This window comes from Perca flavescens, chromosome 13 (genome assembly GCF_004354835.1).
Source record: "Perca flavescens isolate YP-PL-M2 chromosome 13, PFLA_1.0, whole genome shotgun sequence".
NCBI classification, from domain to species: Eukaryota; Metazoa; Chordata; class Actinopteri; order Perciformes; family Percidae; genus Perca; species Perca flavescens.
The window spans coordinates 16,904,907-16,923,713 of NC_041343.1; the positions used below are offsets into that span (position 1 = coordinate 16,904,907).

General features: G+C 40.5%; 2 protein-coding genes across 2 annotated transcripts in view; one reads left to right on the plus strand and one right to left on the minus strand.

Moving 5' to 3' along the window:
- mtus2a (microtubule associated tumor suppressor candidate 2a) overlaps positions 1 to 8,716 on the plus strand; it is a 35,750-nt gene extending 27,034 nt beyond the window's left edge. The window contains exons 5-15 of the mRNA XM_028595938.1: positions 1,003 to 1,101; positions 3,412 to 3,536; positions 3,673 to 3,798; positions 5,439 to 5,505; positions 6,514 to 6,728; positions 6,845 to 6,950; positions 7,054 to 7,127; positions 7,360 to 7,458; positions 7,827 to 7,946; positions 8,042 to 8,139; positions 8,236 to 8,716. Coding sequence (XP_028451739.1) covers positions 1,003 to 1,101; positions 3,412 to 3,536; positions 3,673 to 3,798; positions 5,439 to 5,505; positions 6,514 to 6,728; positions 6,845 to 6,950; positions 7,054 to 7,127; positions 7,360 to 7,458; positions 7,827 to 7,946; positions 8,042 to 8,139; positions 8,236 to 8,716 — 1,610 coding nt within the window. The remainder of the gene's footprint in view (positions 1 to 1,002; positions 1,102 to 3,411; positions 3,537 to 3,672; positions 3,799 to 5,438; positions 5,506 to 6,513; positions 6,729 to 6,844; positions 6,951 to 7,053; positions 7,128 to 7,359; positions 7,459 to 7,826; positions 7,947 to 8,041; positions 8,140 to 8,235) is intronic.
- Positions 8,717 to 13,865: 5,149 nt separating this feature from the next.
- On the minus strand, positions 13,866 to 18,088 carry stoml3b (stomatin (EPB72)-like 3b). Its single transcript, XM_028595374.1, has 7 exons — positions 17,958 to 18,088; positions 16,072 to 16,175; positions 15,883 to 15,955; positions 15,613 to 15,695; positions 15,308 to 15,511; positions 14,902 to 15,036; positions 13,866 to 14,744 (listed from the first exon to the last, which is right to left on the minus strand). Exons 1-7 carry the CDS (start codon positions 18,019 to 18,021, stop codon positions 14,556 to 14,558), a joined length of 852 nt encoding a protein of 283 aa, XP_028451175.1. The 5' UTR covers positions 18,022 to 18,088; the 3' UTR covers positions 13,866 to 14,555.
- Between the last annotated feature and the right edge of the window lie 719 nt (positions 18,089 to 18,807).

The window sequence follows — 18,807 nt, forward strand, 5'->3', positions numbered from 1 at the left end:
TGTTTGTTTAAAGTAGACTTTACATTCCAACTTCAAGTACAAGTTGAACACAGTCTTGCTGCAACACTATGGTTTTTGTGTGCGTGTGTGTGTGTGTGTGTGTGTGTGTGTGTGTGTGTGTGTGTGTGTGTGTGTGTGTGTGTGGGTTCGCTTGGCAATAATGAGTCACTCTGAGAGCAACATTTGCATGACCACACCAACATATGCAATATGAACACGCAAAAACACACACACACACACACACACACACACACACACACACACACACACACACACACACACACACACACACACACACACACTGTCTCTGCAGGCCTGAAGTATCTCTCCAGGGTTATTTGGGGGATTTGTTCAGGATCAGAGGCTTCTCTCCCATTACAGGTCTAATTAGTTTCTTTTCAAGGCCTCTCTCCATTTCTACTCTCTGCTTCACAACAGATTCCTTGCTAAACTCCTGAAACCTTTCTTCTTCACTATCATCTGTTTTTTTTCTCCAACGTTTTTTTATCTTGGGTAAGGAATCTTACATTTATTGTTTCAAATCCAGCTACGTTCTCTACTCCCACACACCTCACCTACTCTGCGACACAGAGTTCTTGATTGCCTTGGCTGCAAAGTGTAATGTCACAGAGAGCAAGGAGATGATGGGCACATCTCCCCCAGTATGCTTTGCTTCTCTTTGACCCAGAGTCCTTTGGGACATAGTTATACAACACAGCAGGGGGGGAGATAGCTGGAGATGAAAGCAGGAGGGTAACAGAAAGATTGAAAAAAGTTAGGAATGGGAAACATCAGCAAAGAAAGGGAAAAGAGAGTGAGGAGTCTGCTGCAAAGGATGGTTGGTTTGGTGCTTGTGTCTGTATATAGGAGGATGTTTGATTGACATAATGTTATATAAATAGCAGGTAGCTTTTTTTTACTGCTGCATTTACTTCGTCATCTATTATCTAAATGCCATTGTGTGCTTTTCTGACTAAAGTAATTCCCAATGATCCTTGACAGTTGGCAGGAAGGAGTTTCATCGGAGTTCAGAGGTCACTCGTTCTCTCCCTTCGTCCCCAAAGAGGCTGGCGGTGGTTCCTCCCAAACCTCAGTCCCCGGGTGAGTCTTTTCCCTCATAATCAAAACGCATCATGTATGTATGCATGTATATACAGTATCATCAACAAAATACGTAACATACATGCACATACATAAACTGTGGCTTCTAATTTTCCTCTTCAAGCCCACCTACTGTAATCGTCTACCTTCCCAAACCTTTCCAAAAATTGTCCATACATTTATAACCTCTTCTTCATCCACCCACACTCAGAAGCAGCAGCTTGCAGCTTGCATCCTTTTCGAATGTCGTGATTTGATCCATGTAGTCTGTACCTTTCTTCGTCTTGGCTCTGCGGTGGTAAAATATTTTTTTTATAGAATTGCAGAGGGCCTCCCCATCTTTCCTTGCAGAGTTGACACACATCTCCTCAAGCTACACCTCTCTCTTAGCTCACTTCACCAAAGTGCTGCTGTTACTGTTCACCTTTCTCTTTGCTGCATCTTGTGCCTGACCTTGTCTCCTCCCACTCAGTCGCAAAATAAAAACATTTTCTTTCTCTCTGATTTTCAGCATTGTAGCTTGCCTGTTGTTTACTGCTTTGGAGAGTGTACCAGAAATGGAAATCAAATGTACCTCATGAATTACGCTTTAACCACACCCTGGCAGGAACACACACACACACACACACACACACACACACACACACTAGTCTCTGCACCCCACAAGCACAAGGTCTGCCATCACCTTTTCTCATTGTTTCTTGCATCACTAATCCTCTTCCATCAACCCCTCTGCTATCATCTGCATGCTGACTTCACACTCAATCACATAAACTCATTTAGTATTCACTCAGCTCTGCCTTACCTTAGACCCTACAGGTGTATGTGTGTGTGTGTGTGTGTGTGTGTGTGTGTGTGTGTGTGTGTGTGTGTGTGTGTGTGTGTGTGTGTGTGTGCGTGCCTGCCTGCCTGCCTGCCTGCCTGCAAAAGAGGGAGATATCATTTTCACAAGACTTCTAGTCTTTTTCAAAGACGGGGAATCCTAATGTGCCTTCAAGGCAAAGACACAGATTAAGATGTAATATTGCAACACTTGCTGATATTTGCAGTTTCTCACATTTTTAAAACCAAAGCCTTGATTATTAGATTCCATGGAAATAAATCCTTTTTTACCTTTTAATGTTTATTTCGTACATTTTACAAGAGAAAATTCCCCTATTTGAGGTTTTACTTGCACACATACACTTAATTTATACCTTATGCTAAATTGGCCTTAAAGGTCTATCACCATTTCAATCACACCATACCTTCAGGTACCTTCCCCCCCTTCTTACTGAATTATTTGTCTCTCCACTCTCTTCTCTCGTTTACCCGTGGCCCATAGCACTCCCCTCATTTCCTCCCCCCACCTCCTTCTAACCAATCTTTCACTCATTACCTGGGACCCTGCACCCCAAGCCCAGCCTCACGTTGTCATGGAGACACACATGCTTCAGTAGGCCTAAATGACATGGTTTAGGCAGGTGATGTGGAGCTGCAGAGATTTTGTTATCATGTGTGTGTGTGTGTGTGTGTGTGTGTGTGTGTGTGTGTGTGTAGACACTTACACACGTAGGCTTGTCTGTGAGTCTGTGTGAGCGTGTATAGACGGTACATTTTAAAAGAATTCTGTCCATCCGGGTAAAGCTGTGCGTACCTCCACAGGCTAAATGTGCTCACACTACATGACAAGGTGACTCACACAGAGGTTAATCGGCCCGCCTGTATGTTAATGACTGTGCCCCCTCCAAATGAAAATGGCTTTCACATGTTTGTGTTTGACTGGCCTTTACATTAGCTCCATCATTAATGGCCTTTACTTCATGTGCCAAATGTTTTCACACAATACACATGATACACTCATATACTCAAGTACAAGTACTTAAGTACTCAATACAGTAACAAATGTCCATACATTATTGCATGCTGCTGCTCAATCATTTCTTGATAATGATCACATTGATCATGAGATTAGATGGTCCATCATGAAGAACACCAGACTGGGAATAATCCCAAAGGATTCCTCTGTAGGAAAGATTCAATTAACTTGCTATCATTTATCATGTGAGCACAGTCATTAGCAATAGGTCAGGTCAAATCTCCTCTGATTTAATACTCATCTATTACATTACTATAGATATGTGTGTCCTAGTTAAATTTAAGAATTGGTACATGACTAATTACTGACAAGTGGGATATATCATATTCTATATGTATCATTTAAATATCTGTATTATATGTATTTACAGTGTTTTTCCCAGGTGAAAAATGCATGGTCACGCAGACTATTTTCTAACTTGATTAAATGTTTGTTTTTTTCTCTCCCTACAGTCCAGTGTGGGCAGCGGCCTGCAGCAGCAGTGCGAGGGTCATTTCCCCCGGGGTCCCCTCGCCGCGTGGCCCCCCTGAGGCTGCAGCAGGAACAGCAGGAGAGCCTGCAGAGGGAGAAAGAAGAGGCTCAACAGAAAGAGAGAGAAAGGCAAGCAGAGGAAAGAGAAAAAGAAGAACAAAGAGAAGAGGTGAGTTGCTGAGAAACTGCAGCGCCACTTGGTGTTTGCACTATTGTATATAATGTTATTCTTCGCCACTTAGGTTCAGAGGCTGCAGGGACGCTGTGAGCAGCAGGAGAGGCAGTTGGGAGCTCTTAGAGAAGAACTGAGGAAGACTTCCTTGGGTCTGGAAGCCTTTATTATCACCACTCAGCATTACTGCCTCAAGGTAGCCAGCTTGAATAATACACTACACTCAATAAAATTAATATTGTCTTTCGCCATATTAAGGCTATCCTGTACTAGGGCACCTGCCCATATAGAGTTGTAGTGTTATGTTGTACTAACCATAGGTTTCCTTAAATTAAATATTTACAAGGCCTAAAATGTCAAAATAGCCTACTCCTTGGTGGACAGTACAAATCATTATAATTATGTCTATGTCCCCCACAATCAAACCTCTGATTTATTAACTTACTACTGGGTAAATCAATGATCCTATGTAAATAGACAACAATGATTCAACCTTTCCATTTACTCAGAGCCTGTATTGTAGAAAACACATGCTCACACAAACATGAACACATAGTATTTCACATCCAGAGTTGAGATTCACAGCATGGTCCACGAGCAGCACGATGAGCAAGAGTGATTGTGACTGTAGGTAGGGTCCTCCCGAGTTCAGTCACTGATCTGGTGTCATCCAGCTCTCTGTGTCTGATGGAATGATTTAGCCTCGGAGGTGCGATAGCTGTAATACTGCTGCCAGACTGTCGAGGGACTGTCTGATTTCTTTATGGTCACTGTCTGGGTGCTGCAATCACAAAGCCCACAATGCACATACTGTATAAGACAGGAAAGGTTTAAGTGCAGATCTCTTTGAGTATGTTTGAGCTCCCTCTGCTGGCATTAGTCAGACAGAGCAGCTACTGTATAGCTATGGACAACGAACAGCATGCAGTAGGCTACTGTATTATGCGTTAATTCATATCAATAAGCAAGCAACAATGACAGTATTTTCCTGAGCAACTCATGTATGAGGTTAAATTCAGTTAAACCTGTCTATACAGTAGGCCTATGTCACCAGGTAGGCCAGTGGTTCCCAAACTTTTTCTGCAGGGCCCCCTTTTGTAGATAGGCCTACAGATATGATCAAGCCATCTGTTTCCCATGCCAATAAAGCCCCTTTGAACTGAATCGAGATCAGCTGTTTCTCTGTGAAGCAGCGAGAGCGAGAGAGTATTTCTTGTCTTTGTTTTGGTAGTTGTGATGTTTGGTGTAGCTTCATTGTCTGCTTTACGTTATCCTGGCAGTCCTTTCACAAACTCGTCCATGCTTTGCTTGCAGTGGAGTAGAACCATGCATTATACATGGAGGTTTATAAAAACGTTGGCACGTTTCTATGGTCTGTTTTTAACCATGCTAGCACGTGGCTCTAAAAGCTTGTCCAACAGTTCTATGTTGGTTTATGACCAAGAAACTAAACAAATACTATGTTACATTCCCATCAGCCTCAGCTTTACCTTTGTGTTAATTAGCACATGTTAGCATATTAGCATGCTATCACTTTAAACTGATGAACATGGTCAACATTTACATGATTTTCTAAACATCAACATGTTAGCATTGTTGTCATTGTGAGCATGTTAGCATGCTGATGTTCATGTTTAGCTCAAAGCACCACTGTCCAAAAGTTTAAATCTCACAGACCTGCTAGCATGGCTGTAGGGTCGTAGTCTTGTTACATTATACAGCAGTTATGTTAACTAGCTGTTTCACTGTTAGCATCCATACTCCAGAATTGATTTTAAGTACTTATGGTACTTGGAACCTGCACTTTGTCAAAACTTTTTTCCCTCCAATTTTCAGAATAAAACTACAGAAGAAAATCAAAGGAAATTGTCTTTGGAAATGCAACAGATCAGAGAGGAAATGGGTGAGTGAGAACCAAACAAATGAAATACCTTATCAATCAAATCAGATGGGACTTTTTCAGATACTAGTCATTACTAATGACTTATAGCCTCTTTCTGACCAAGTAGTTACAGGAACGTAGTTATAGGAACAGTCCACTTCTAAACAGTTCTACTAACTACTCTCCCCCAAAACCGGTATTGCCGTTTGCATTCGCACTGGCCAAGTGGCCATGGGAACTGGTAGGAGGGGTAAGGGAGTTCAGACAAAGTTGTCTGAATGCCAGTGTAGACCTTTTGAGATGATAACACAAAAAATTCACAAGAATGTCAACAGGTGTAATTAGATGGCTGTGTGAACACAAAAGACCTTTTGTTAACACAGCCGCCACAATATTTTGTTATGATACCACAGCCATTTAACCTGCTGCTGCTCTTTTTACAGTAATCAAGCAGGTAGGCCTACCTTCATGTGTGCATGTACAAATAACTGTAGTAACCCACTTTTCTATTAAATAGGTAAAAGACCTGTTTACAAAAGTAGAAGGCATGCTAAACAGTGAAGTTAATACAATATTAAAAAGATGCAGAAAAGGGAAAAGGGAAAGACCCTGAGCTGAAAGAGTTACAGGAACTGCGGTCAGAGGAACTTAATAATCCCCAAATTGGTCCAGTCTGAACACGAGAAAAAAAGGTTCTAGGAACTGCAAAAATCCCTCCGGTTGGAAAGGGACTATTGTAGGAAAAGCAGTTACCAACAATGGCTCGTTAGTGATTTGAACAAGTCATGTGTTCTGAGAGTTTGAAAGATTGAGGGAGCACCTTTTGAATTCTTTGTTTTTTAAAAGAGATTGATAAATTATACTCTGAATAAAAAACATAAAATGAATTATATATTGACGTATTTAGCTAAAATATAAGTGAATTAACCCTGACCCCAGTTTGTATAGTCATGAATATAAAGTAAAGCTTTATTATTCTGCACTCTGTCATAAGATAACATCACAAGATACACTCTGTTTCATACACAGCATCCAACTCAGCGCGATGGGAGAGACTCCATCGGGAGAAGACAGCACTGGAGGTGGCGTTTGAGCGAGAGCTGCAGGAGCTGCAGCTGCAGCAGGAGGCGGAGCTGGCTGCTGTGGAGGAGGGGCTCAGAAAGTGTCACTCAGCAGAGGCGGAACACCTGAAGGAGGAGCATCGGTCAGTGATGGAGGAGCTGAGGACTCAGCATCAGGAACAGGTGAAAAAAAGAAAGGCATCATGGGAGATGACAAGAGAGAGACAAAATTATATTCACTTTGAAGTGATCTTTCACATGAAATCTGATCAGTCAGTGTGTGTGTGTGTGTGTGTTAGATGGAGGAGATGACAGTCAACCATGAGGCAGCCATTCAGGAGCTCAGAGACATGCATAACATCACCATGGCAACACTGCATGAGGAGCACGCCCGTACCATGAGAGGTGTGATTTTAGACCTCTTTTAAAAATAAAAAATAAAAATGACACCAGCACTGCTAGAAACATCAACTCTTTTTTTCTATTGTGCTTCTGAATTTGTGTGTAGACTTGAGAAAAGCTCATGAGCAACAGAAGATGCTTCTCGAGGAGGATTTTGAGAAACTCCGGCTTTCTCTGCAGGTATGTTGCCATAAAAATTATACTTAAGGGTTTATTGTTTGGTTGATGCCCACTGATATGTACTGAGGCGATGTATCAGGAACAGGTGAAAGAAAGAAAGGCATCATGGGAGATGTGTCAAAATGATTATGTTTGCTTTGAAGTGATCTTTCACATGAAATCTGATCAGTCATTAGTGTGTGTGTGTGTGTGTGTGTGTGTGTGTGTGTGTGATGGATGGATGTTTTTTTAGGATCAAGTGGATACCCTCACAATTCAAAACCAGAGTCTGAAGAACAAAGCCAAACGTTTTGAGGAGGCTTTAAGGAGGAGTACAGATGAACTGATAGTCGTGAGTTCTCCTATTCTATAAGAAAATACACAGACACTGCTGTAAGGGCAGAACTGTGGCTCAGTGGTTAGCACTGCTAACACAGCAAGAAGGTCCTGGTTCGAATCCAGGTCGTTCTGGGCCTTTCTGCGTGGAGTTTGCATGTTCTCCCCGTGTTTGCATGGGTTTCCTCCCAGCATAAAGACATGCACGCTAGGTAACTAGGACTACAGTTGAAAATTAGCTGATTGGGTATCACTGGCACATTTACAGAAATGTTGATTAATGTGCATTGTCATAAACAAATCTTAAAAAATCCTTCCAACCCCCATCAATCACATTCTTATCTTTTCTTGTTCTCTTTTTTTCGTTTGCGCGCGTGTCTGTAGGATGCTTTGGCTCCATACCAGCACATTGAGCAAGATCTGAAGAGCTTGAAGGAGGTTGTGGAAATGAAGAACCAGCAGATACACCAACAAGAGAAGAAGATCTCCGATCTGGAGAAAGTGGTAGGCTCAAACAACCTATCTCAACAAACACACACATGCACACACGTGTCTGGTGCATTAAGATTACACTGTGGTTGTATTTTACTTTTGAGCAGGCCCAAAAGAACGTGTTCCTTGAGGAGAAGGTCCAGGTTCTGCAGCAGCAGAATGAAGATCTGATGGCCCGTATTGAAAATAACCTAGTCCTGTCTAGGTAAGACACACTCAGTCATAATCATTGATGCTGTTTTCTTCACTTCACTTTCTTCCTTTGTGCGTTTTTTTTTTTTTTTTTTTTTTTTACGTGCAGGCAACTGTCTGAGGAGAACGCCAACCTCCATGATTCGGTTGAGAAGGAAAGCTGTGAGAAGAAGCGGCTGAGTCGGAACAACGAGGAGCTTCTGTGGCGTCTCCAGACCAGCCCCCTCATGTCCCCCGCCTCCTCCCCGCTGCACCGCTCCTTCTCCACCTCCCCTGTCCCCTCATCCCCATTCTTCTCCTCCTCACCTGTTGCAGGGTGCGACTCTCCAACCCACTGCCACGGCTGCCCCCAGCAGGCTCAATACTGCTCCCCCTCCCACAGAGCCACCACCAATCAAAATCTCTCCCCTGGACCAGCCACGCCCACTCACAGGGCAGCGAGCAATCTGAATTACTCACCTGGCCCGGCCACGCCCACTCACAGGGCAACGAGCAATCAAAATTACTCACCTGGCCCGGCCACGCCCACTCACAGAGGGCCAGCTAATCGCTGTAACACAGCCACTTCTCTCAGCACGTTGCAGAGATAAGCTCACATTTCGCTCTCGCTTCAATTTTCATAACTGGCTCCTTGTCTTTTATTTTCATCGTTATCCTCCTCCCTTTTTAAATGCAAATGGCATTGAAGTACATGTTGGGGAAGAACGACTGTGGCCTGCAGTCATCAAAGGACAAACTAGGCAGACAGTCAGTTTCAAAGCACCGAGGTTACAGCGTCCTTAACTTGTCAAGCCCCTACAGCCGGTGGTGTCCATATTATGTGGAACATATTGTAATGGAAAATGGATGCAGATGACTCAGTTCTCTGTCCCCAATGAGTCTTGAAACGCAGACTGTACATACTGTATGATAGTGACACAGATTGTGTCGACATGTAGTGAAGCCTCCCTGCATGGGTAGTCATGAGTCCCGCACAGACAGAAACTGTACAGATGGAAAGTAGCACACTCTTGCCAACAGAAAGAAATTCTCTGGTGTGTTAAAAACACGCTCATGTCTTTGATAAAATAAGCTATATAATATCTCTCTCTCTCTTTCTCTCTCTCTCTCTCTCTCATTGGGATTAGTTTCTCATTGTCAATTTTTGTTTGTTTTTGTTTTTTGTCTGAAAAAATCCCCAACAAAGCGCCTTATACTTAGTCTTGCCGTCTCACCAGCAGAGAACGACCAACCTTTTATTTCATGAAGGACTTTGGATAAAGAATTGGTTTCTTAATCAAAGTGAATCATGTTCTTCAGCCTCCTCAAGGTGTATTTAACATTTTTTAATTAGTTCAACAATGGTAGTTTTACTCGTGTGGGACAACCCTACCTGGAACCCCAGCCATTTTACCTGCAAAATCCAGACGACCTAAACTTTTGCCAGGTCTTCCTGCAGCATCTCGCCACTGAGCTACTCTTCACTTTGGGATCCCTCAGGTCTACTTGCAAAAACTATGTCTGCCATTTTGTATTTACCTCATCGGGAACATGCAGTCTGTTGTGTCTGTATAGCTCAACAGCAACAACAAAAACACAAACCTACCAGGGAGCTCAACGCTACAGGGGGCGGGAAACCTAACACAGGAATCACTATTTTAAATGTTGTGGATTTCTTTTCTTTTTTTTTTTTAAATCTGATGTTTATATCTTATTTATTTACATGTATTTTGCTAATTAAGCAAGCATGTACTGTGAAAGTCTTCCAGTCGTAATGTGAAACTTACTATTGCTGTGGTCTGTCTATTTATTAAGTTTGAGGTGTGAAGGAAATGAATGGTGTTTGTAACTTTGAAAATATCACCTATAAGACACAAGTGGAATATGTGATGTACCCCAGGAGAAAGGAGCTATACTGACTTGCTGTCATTACACATACATAGGTAGTGTTCAGGGGACTGTCTTATGCTATTATAATGGGACTATAAGCTATGTAGGTTAAACAAAATGGGTTAACCCCCTGTTTACCTCTTTGTGACTTGTGTTGCAAAGATGAGTGTCGCCCTTTCTAAATCTGTGTTAACCTCTTCATAACCTTTTTTCTGATGCTTCTTGTTTCTTTATCTGAATGACACTTTTTATCCCTTAGGATTACCTTCAAACTTTTGCGAGCTACACTGAATTCTCTGTGTGCAAGAATATATCATTCAGGGAATTATTTTCTAAATTTAGATTAGAAATTCTTTTGTATAGCTTCTCTACAGAACATTATACACCCAAGATATTTCCCAGGATCATTTTCCACTTATATAAAATACAATAGAGAAACCAACCTTTGGTATATAAAAATGAGAATTATTTTATAGCATACAGTTTGTCATAGCTGCCTCCTGTACTGTACTCTACTGACTAACTTACCCTCAGGGTCCTATTCTTTCATCTGGCTTTTTCAATGAAAACCACAGTATAATACAGTGTAATCTCAGTGATTTACTCGCACATGAACAATTACAACAACATGTAAATGAGCCGCTGTAAATAAAAAAGGCCAGTGAGAAGGGATGAGAGTAAATCTGTGTTGGCTGTTGGCAGTCACAGCAACATTGCTAATGGGAGCATGTGTTAGGGTTAGTCACTTTTCTGAGTAAATGTAACCTTTTACCAGCATGTGAAGAATGGCATTTCTGGGTTGCCGGTTTTTCAGTAAAGTAATAGACTTTTAAGTAGATCTTTAATTGCTATACCAGCACTTTTGATGGCCGTGAAAAAGTAAAAAAAATAAAAATAAAAAAAATCTTTTCATGGATTTTCGAGATTTTTTGTATGACACACACAGGGTTAAATGCTCTTGAACGAAAGAATGTCAAATACAGCAAAGGAATTTGAGAAATGTATCTCAATTCTCACTGATTTTATACCTACACTGATGGTTTTTGAGAATGTCTTTGCATAACCATCAATTGTAAGAATATACCAGTCAGAGTGTCACTTTGTTTTCGAATGTTGTAGGATTGCAGTTCACCTACGTCATTGAATGGTTTTTCAGGGTCCCCCTAAAGGTCACTTCAGCTGCAAAAACATACAAGTCTACAAAGATGCAACAAAAACTATTGTTTACAAATGGCAGCGTAAAATCACATATTTCATCTTCAATTAATATTTCACCTTTGAATGGACTATGATTTCTAAACAATGAACTGGTATTGTAATGACCCTTCAATGTGTCCTGTGGACATTTGTGTCTCACTATGCGCTGAATGTTAAAGATGTAATGACTGCATTTTATAGAATTCATGTGATTTTGTTTGATATAATAAGACCTCTTGTCTGACCACTTTGTAGCAGCTATTTCATATGTAGCACTTGGTTGAGCCTCCCCACAAGAAACATGGGTAATTTATCTAATCCATTAGTGATTGAAACATCCATGTTCATGTTTAAATGCTGTTGTAGCAAATGTTTCCATGGCTTATCAACTTTCAGCAGTAGAATCTGAATTTGAGGAGGTAAGCTGTATAATTACCCTGTGTGGATTTGGTCCAGAGACAAAGTTTTCTGAATTTGTTTGTTCTGGCACTGCTTGTACGTTTGAATGTAAATACATTTACGACATGAGTTGTGTCTTAGTGCACCAACAAAATAATAGAAGCATGTTTTTTCTGTCCTTGCTGTTTCTCGCTCTCCCTTTCTCTTCTTTTACCTCTCTGCATTTGTGAGTGTCAAAATGTAACTGTAGCGTAGGAGGCCTACAGGATGAGGAATGAGATAGCTCAACATGTAATGTATACAAAATATGTTGATGCTTTATTTGTACTTTTTGGGGAGAACATAGTATTAAAAGATATTCAAGAAAAGTCACGTGGTGTCCTTGTTTCATTTATAGATAAGTCGTGCTGGCCATACAAGAGTTCCAGTTGTTTTTACCTGCTATATGTATTCTGGATACAAGTGCTTGTCCTAGTTAACACATAATGCTGTAAATACTCAGGATTGGTTTGGATCAAAAGCATCAAAGTATATTGGGCAGAACTACTAGAGTTTGCTGGTACTGCATTGACCTTTTTGACATCATATCCTGTTGTTTTTCTTTCGTTTTTCATTCATATCCAGCAACAACTCTCTAAGGTGTTAGGACCACCTAACACATAAACTTTTTTTTACAAATTCTTTAATTTTCTAACCTTTTATTTCTAAAATCTGTATCTTAGTACACTGAAAAGCAGTGATGCCACATAACGTGTTACTCTAATCTGACCACTGTTTTCAGTCTAACGAGTTACTATTTCCAAACCAGTAATCAGATTAAAATTACTTATCCAAGTCACTGTGCGTTACTATTTGTCATTTTCCTTAATAAAAATACATATTTTTGCTTTCTTCTTGCGTCTCGGGGAGTGAAGTCACGTATGCGACAAGTCACGTTTTCAGCATGTGGACAGTTCACGTGTACCACGCAGCGACACAAACGTAAACAACAATGGAGGGAGGAGAGAGATGTGTGTTTTCTAGCTGGAAATACAGTCACTATTTTGAGTTTGTGTCAGCTAAAGACGGCAATATTAAGGTTCGTTGTACACTCCGTGCTGGTGGCGAGAAAGTGCTATCTAGCTACAAAAACACTACGTCAAATTTGAAGAAACATTTGGAGTCGCAGCGCTGCAGTCAAACTTACAGAGCAAGTCCCACCAGGTGGTGCGAAGCAGAGAGCAGGAGGTCCCCCACCACCCACACAACAAAAGCTGAACAGTAAGTGGGGGAGGGTTGAAGAAGTTGGTCGGGCAGTATGTTGTAGAAGAAATGCTGCCCTTAAACACGGTTGACTCGCTCTCTTTCGTGCCATAATAAACCAGATCCTACTACTGGCAATGCCGAGCTGCCTCACAGTAAACCGGTTGTCATTTTTATGTTGAGGCTGTGGGGGTGTTGTCGGCAGTTGCTGCATGTAACTAATAAAGTAACTTGTAATCTAACTTCGTTTCTTTTAAAATCAAGTATAATGTAAAGTTACTAAGTTACTTTTTCAAAGTAACTGTGGCAACACTGCTGAAAAGTAAGTTAGTGTACTTTTTGCCACAGAGTCTACAGTAACACTTACACTAATAAATGGTAAATTGATTTAAATCTATAGTGCATAGTTTCTGTCTCCCACATGAGGAATTCTAAGTAATCCGTTCATCCACATGATACAAGCCCCCCACCGGACCACACAATCTTCTGAACATAGCCATGCTGAGAAATACAGAGAGAGAGAGTTGTGTGGAGCTGATAGTCTTAATTAGCTTTGTAGCAACTCATTTGGCAATGGCTTGGATGTAACAGACGTTTATTAATATCAAAAAGTTACGCACTAAAGGTTTTAGTTAGTTAATTACACTTAAGTTAATAGTTATATCAAACAATGAAATTATGATTAATAATGTTTACTAATATTATTAATGTTACTCACAGAGGGACAGCCGCTTGTCTCAGCTCATTGCAGAGGTAAGCTCACATTTCTCTCTCTCTCTCTTTCATTTTCATAACTGGCACCTTGTCTTTTATTTTCATCGTTATCCTCCTCCCTTTTTTAATGCAAATGGCATTGAAGTACATGTTGGGGAAAAACGACTGTGGCCTGCAGTCATCAAAGGACAAACTAGGCAGACAGTCAGTTTCAAAGCTCCGAGGTTACAGCGTCCTTAACTTGTCAAGCCCCTACAGCCGGTGGTGTCCATATTATGTGGAACATATAAATATTGTAATGGAAAATGGATGCAGATGATTGATTTGATTGAGTTTATTGTTGCACACATTATAACATTTTGTATAGTATATTAAGTATTTGTTAATGATTACCAATTTAAAATGTATTAATGATGGTTATTATGAAGTGTAACAAAGTGCTTATTTCAAAGGAGAAGCACAGGTTTTTTAATGAATACTGTTCAATGGTGAAGAGATAAAGTCTCTAACACGTTCTAAACTAGTGAAGTGACAAAAACATAAACTAATATCGCATATGAGGGATTCAAGAGTCAATGCAACCAAAGCTTTCTAAGCTGTATGACTGAGAATAAGACTAGAGTTTGTTTTAAACATTTTACATTTATTTCAGTATCAAAATATGTAACTGGCCAAAATGACATCATATAATAGCCTATTATGAATGAGACACTATGTATCATATAGTTTTAACAACATATGATGCCATGGTATTTTCATAATACATTTTGCCAATAGCATGCTGACTACTATGACTTAAATCAAAATCCCATTGGTTAGCAGGCTGGCCTGGTCACGGCGTGACTAACTGTTTCCATGATCAGTCTGAAAAAAATGGCGACCATACAACAATAGCTTATCTTGCACCCTGACAGTTTATTTACCAAGGAGGCACAGGCATGTATCCTGATCCCATCCAATTAATGTTTCATTAAGCAGTGACTTTTAGAGGATGAGCAAACTGAGGGATCACTTCTTCATGAAGTGAGATATGATATCCATGGGCAGGGGGAAAATGATGGTGGAGTTCTTCTCTGCTGCTATGGTGCTGAGAGTCTGCAGGTAGCGAAGCTGCAGGCCTGACGGAGACTCTGAGATCACGAGGGACGCCTCCTTCAGGGCACGAGATGCATTCATCTCACCCTCTGCTGCAATCACCTATACGCACATCAGGAAAGAGAGATTAGGATGGCACACAATTTAATTAATTAGCCTAAAATAATACACCTGACAATAACGCACATTGTGTGTTAATTATTGTATAACATTGTACAGTATATACATGTATTGTATGTGTCATGCTACATGGCCTGACCTTGGCTCTGGCCTCTCGTGTAGCCTCTGCTTCGGCAGCCATAGCTCTCTGCAGCTGATGTGGCAGCTTCACATCTTTAATCTCCACACGCTCCACCTTGATGCCCCAGTTGTCTGTGGCTTCGTCCAGGTTGGACTGGAAGAGAAAGGAAGAGGGAGAACTCACACCTGTAGCTTACAGTGTAATTGATTGTTTATTCCATACCATCCACAGATGGAATTCACATATAAAGCTGTCCATTAGGAATACAAATTCAAAGAAAAATGATTCATCCAAATGTCTCACAATTTTTGAAAATGAGGTGGTGCCCTCCATTGAGAGAAACCTTCAGCAACCATCAAACACCTATGAACAGGACAGATTTGATATCTGGGTTCAGAGATGCCCGCCTGATAGTTTCCAGTACCTGCATGTTGTGAGCGATGCCCTCGCGGTCAGATAAGAGCTCAGCCAGGTTCTTAGTCCCCAGGACATTTCTCAGGGTGGTTTGAGCCAGCAGACGGGTGGAGAAGTCAGCATTACACACGTTGGCCACAGAGGCAATGGGGTCACTGACCCGGAAGTACACCACTCCGTCCACAGAAACTGTAACTGAGTCTTTGGTCAGGATCTAGAGTAGAAATACATGGCAGTTTGTGTGTGTGTCCACAGATTTTAATTAAAATAATTTCCCCTCAGACAGTTTGTTGTTGTTCTTTGTGCCACCCCTACCTCTTGCGGTGGGATGTCAAATGAAACTGTTCGCAGATCCACTTTCACAAAGGAATCGGTACACGGCATAACAAAAAAAATTCCTATGGACGAACAGGAGAAAGCATAAATTTTCAGTTCAAAAAAAGAAAACATTACATTACTATATTGCATCAAAGATTTAAAACTACGCCTTTCTTAAACCACAAATGATATACCCGATCCAGGATTTTCTTTTCTTTTTACAGTTTACAAAAAAAAAAATCAAATAGAAATTGGGAGTGTTTCTACCTGGTCCTTTAGCCTTCCTGTCTGTAATGCGGCCCAGTCTGAAGATAACTGCGCGCTCATACTCCTGAACAATCTGCAATAACAACAGGATGACCACAGCACAAGCTCAATTCACATTCAGATGTGCAATAAAGGAAATAGCAGTTTCTGGACTCTAACCTGCTGTGCTGACTTTTTGAGTTCACTCACCTTCAGACAAAACCAGATGGTGATGGGGAAGAGAAGAAATGTGAAGATGCCAGAGAGTATGACTAGGATCCAACCAACGCATCCCAAAGACCCTGTCCGTTCAGCTAGAGAGAGAGAGAGAGAGGGACAACAGTGTGTGTTTGAGTCTGTATGGCACACTGTGAAATCCGTAAAACAAATATGAAATAGAGAGGAAAGCCTCCTTGTTATAGCAAAGTAAGAGATGTGAACAGGTTTGCAAGGAGAAACAAGATCTGATTCACTGAGGCATAATGAGGGGTAATACAAACATCGGTCCAGAAGCTCACGGATCAGTTTGAAATTCCTTTGGGCCCTCTTTCAACCCTTAGCTGCTATAAAAAGGCCAACACACTACACACAATGGTATTAATTTTGTCCTTGAAATCATAATAGAACATTATTTATTAACACTGATACTAGCAGTGCACACGCAGAGAAACGCACAGTTAACACTATGAGAAACTCTCACACTATAAGTGCAAATAGTTAAATGTTTACCCATGCAACATTATCTCTGGAGTGCTGCTTTGGTAATAAGATGAGTCATTAAGAGAGGGAAAGGTTGTACCGTGTCATAGTTTTCAACTGAAATGACTGTAGTTCCGTTTCTATTTGTGCATGTTTTGTGACAAAGTCATTACATTTCACACTGAGTCCCTGGTGGTCACAGTGTTTACCTTGTGATTATAGACAAAACAGCTTTCCATTGAATGTATGCACACATATCAAGGGCACATTTAGACTCAATGGTTTATACCGCAGTACCGTGCAGTATTACACTGTCATATGCGGATTATATTTTAATTTGCAAAAAGCTTCAACTCTATGGTCTTTGTACTGCTGTGGTTATAATTCCTGTTGTGCTATAAGCAACATTACACTCTCTTTCTAGGTCAAACCACAGAAAATATGGTTTCCTGTTTTTGAACTAAAGGACATTTTACCACTGCAATAAACTGCAATGGAGCACTGTTGCACATTAGAGAACCTTGCAACTTCACTTCCCTTGAGCTATGGTAAATACTGGAAAAACCGTTGAATAGTTTATGAGAATTGCTGGAATATAATCCTAGTTTACACTGTACCAATCTTCATTATACATATGTGTATTTTTTTTCAATTAAATAGGTTTTAATAGCACCAAAACCTGTGGGTTTCTTTGGATGGAGGAATTCTAATTGGAACTGTACACAAATCTTCACATGTGCACCCAGTGATGATTGTTGAGTTGTGCATCACTAACACCTGAGTGAACGTGTGCGCATGTAAAGGATGCATACACACAGCCTTCTATCGTTACATGATCCTGTCCAACCGGTTGGTGATAACAAAGATTTGGAAAGTACTGTAATTATACTTCAACATGATGTGATATGAAAAGGAGCCATTATCAGCAACCAAATTAGGCCCATTTACACCCAAGCCAAAACGTAACATGTGTGACATGGCAGCTCCTTGTTCACCTGACTTCACGGAGCAACACACATATAAAGGGAGACACACACAAACACTTAGCAGAGTCACATGCTTTCGGGACTCTTATCTCAGTGACTCATGTGATTTCTGTTTCTATGACGATGGATTTCTACTTTGCCCTAGCCTCTCTGGCTGCTTTCCGCCTGCACAGGTGAGCTCCTACGTATACATCATACATAATACATAATACACAATACACTCCCGCTCACATAACTGACAATGTCACGGTAACATTCAACATGGAACTTGTGTTTCAGGGAAGAGTCAACAACTCCTTTGTTGATCTAAGCCTTACACCAACTCTGGTGTTAGTAATATTTAACACAACCAGTGAAGTAACATTAAAGCTCAGAAGCACAGACAGACAAAAGAAATGTGGTTTATCTTACATATTAAATCATCTTTGCTTATTCCTCTTCTCTTCTGGCTTTCCATTTGGTCATCCATTTCCATGTGCTGGTTACAACTGAGAGGGGAAGTGTGTTGAGAGAGTTTGTTGAAGTGTATCTGATGAGGAGGGAGTCACCCAGCCTTTTAAAGCTGTAATGCTGCTATATAATGTGGCTCAGAGGTGTAGGTGTGGCTCCGACACTGAGTTGATCATCAACAAATACAATTATCATGATGCTAACAGGAATCTATACTTTCAATGTTTATAAAATACTGAGTTTTCATGAAAGAAAAAGAAATCCTATTTTTTGCATATAAATGAAGGAGGTAATTTAAAAATACTGGTAACATAGAATAATATAGGATATTAAATGAATGTTATTTATTTTTTTCATAATGCAGCTTTCATTGCCAAATAGGGCCTTTGCATAGTCAACCTTACCAGTCCCAACCCAAAAGATTAAGAAATAATGTACTGATGGCATTTCTTTGTAGAAAGTAGAGATGCAGAATGCAATGCTGTACTTTCCCTCATTTCACTTCAACATCTGTGGATATCCAAAAACAAGCTCATTTGACTCTGTAAAACTGGATTCAATTCTATTGTTTTAAAACAGCTCTTTTTGTAGAGAACCAATCATGGTTATCAATGTTTTATGGTGTCTGTAAAAATGAGTTAAATTGAATAAAGAAATAAAGAACAGATAGGGAAAACTCAAAACATGTCTTTTAAATATAATGGCTTCAGAGAGGCCATCATTTGTTAATTGGGGTGAACAAAATGTCTTGTACACTTGCTGTAGTACATGGGACCATGTTTGTCACATTAATATTATTTTCCTTCAGAAT

Bases quoted from the DNA above. Each gene is read 5' to 3' on its own strand.
- stoml3b (XM_028595374.1), bottom strand. From the start codon at position 18,021: ATGGAAATGGATGACCAAATGGAAAGCCAGAAGAGAAGAGGAATAAGC. The intron at 15,956-16,071 runs GTGAGTGAACTC...TTGTTATTGCAG, and splicing joins CCATCTGGTTTTGTCTGAAG to ATTGTTCAGGAGTATGAGCG. The intron at 15,037-15,307 runs GTACTGGAAACT...TTTCTCTTCCAG, and splicing joins GCATCGCTCACAACATGCAG to TCCAACCTGGACGAAGCCAC.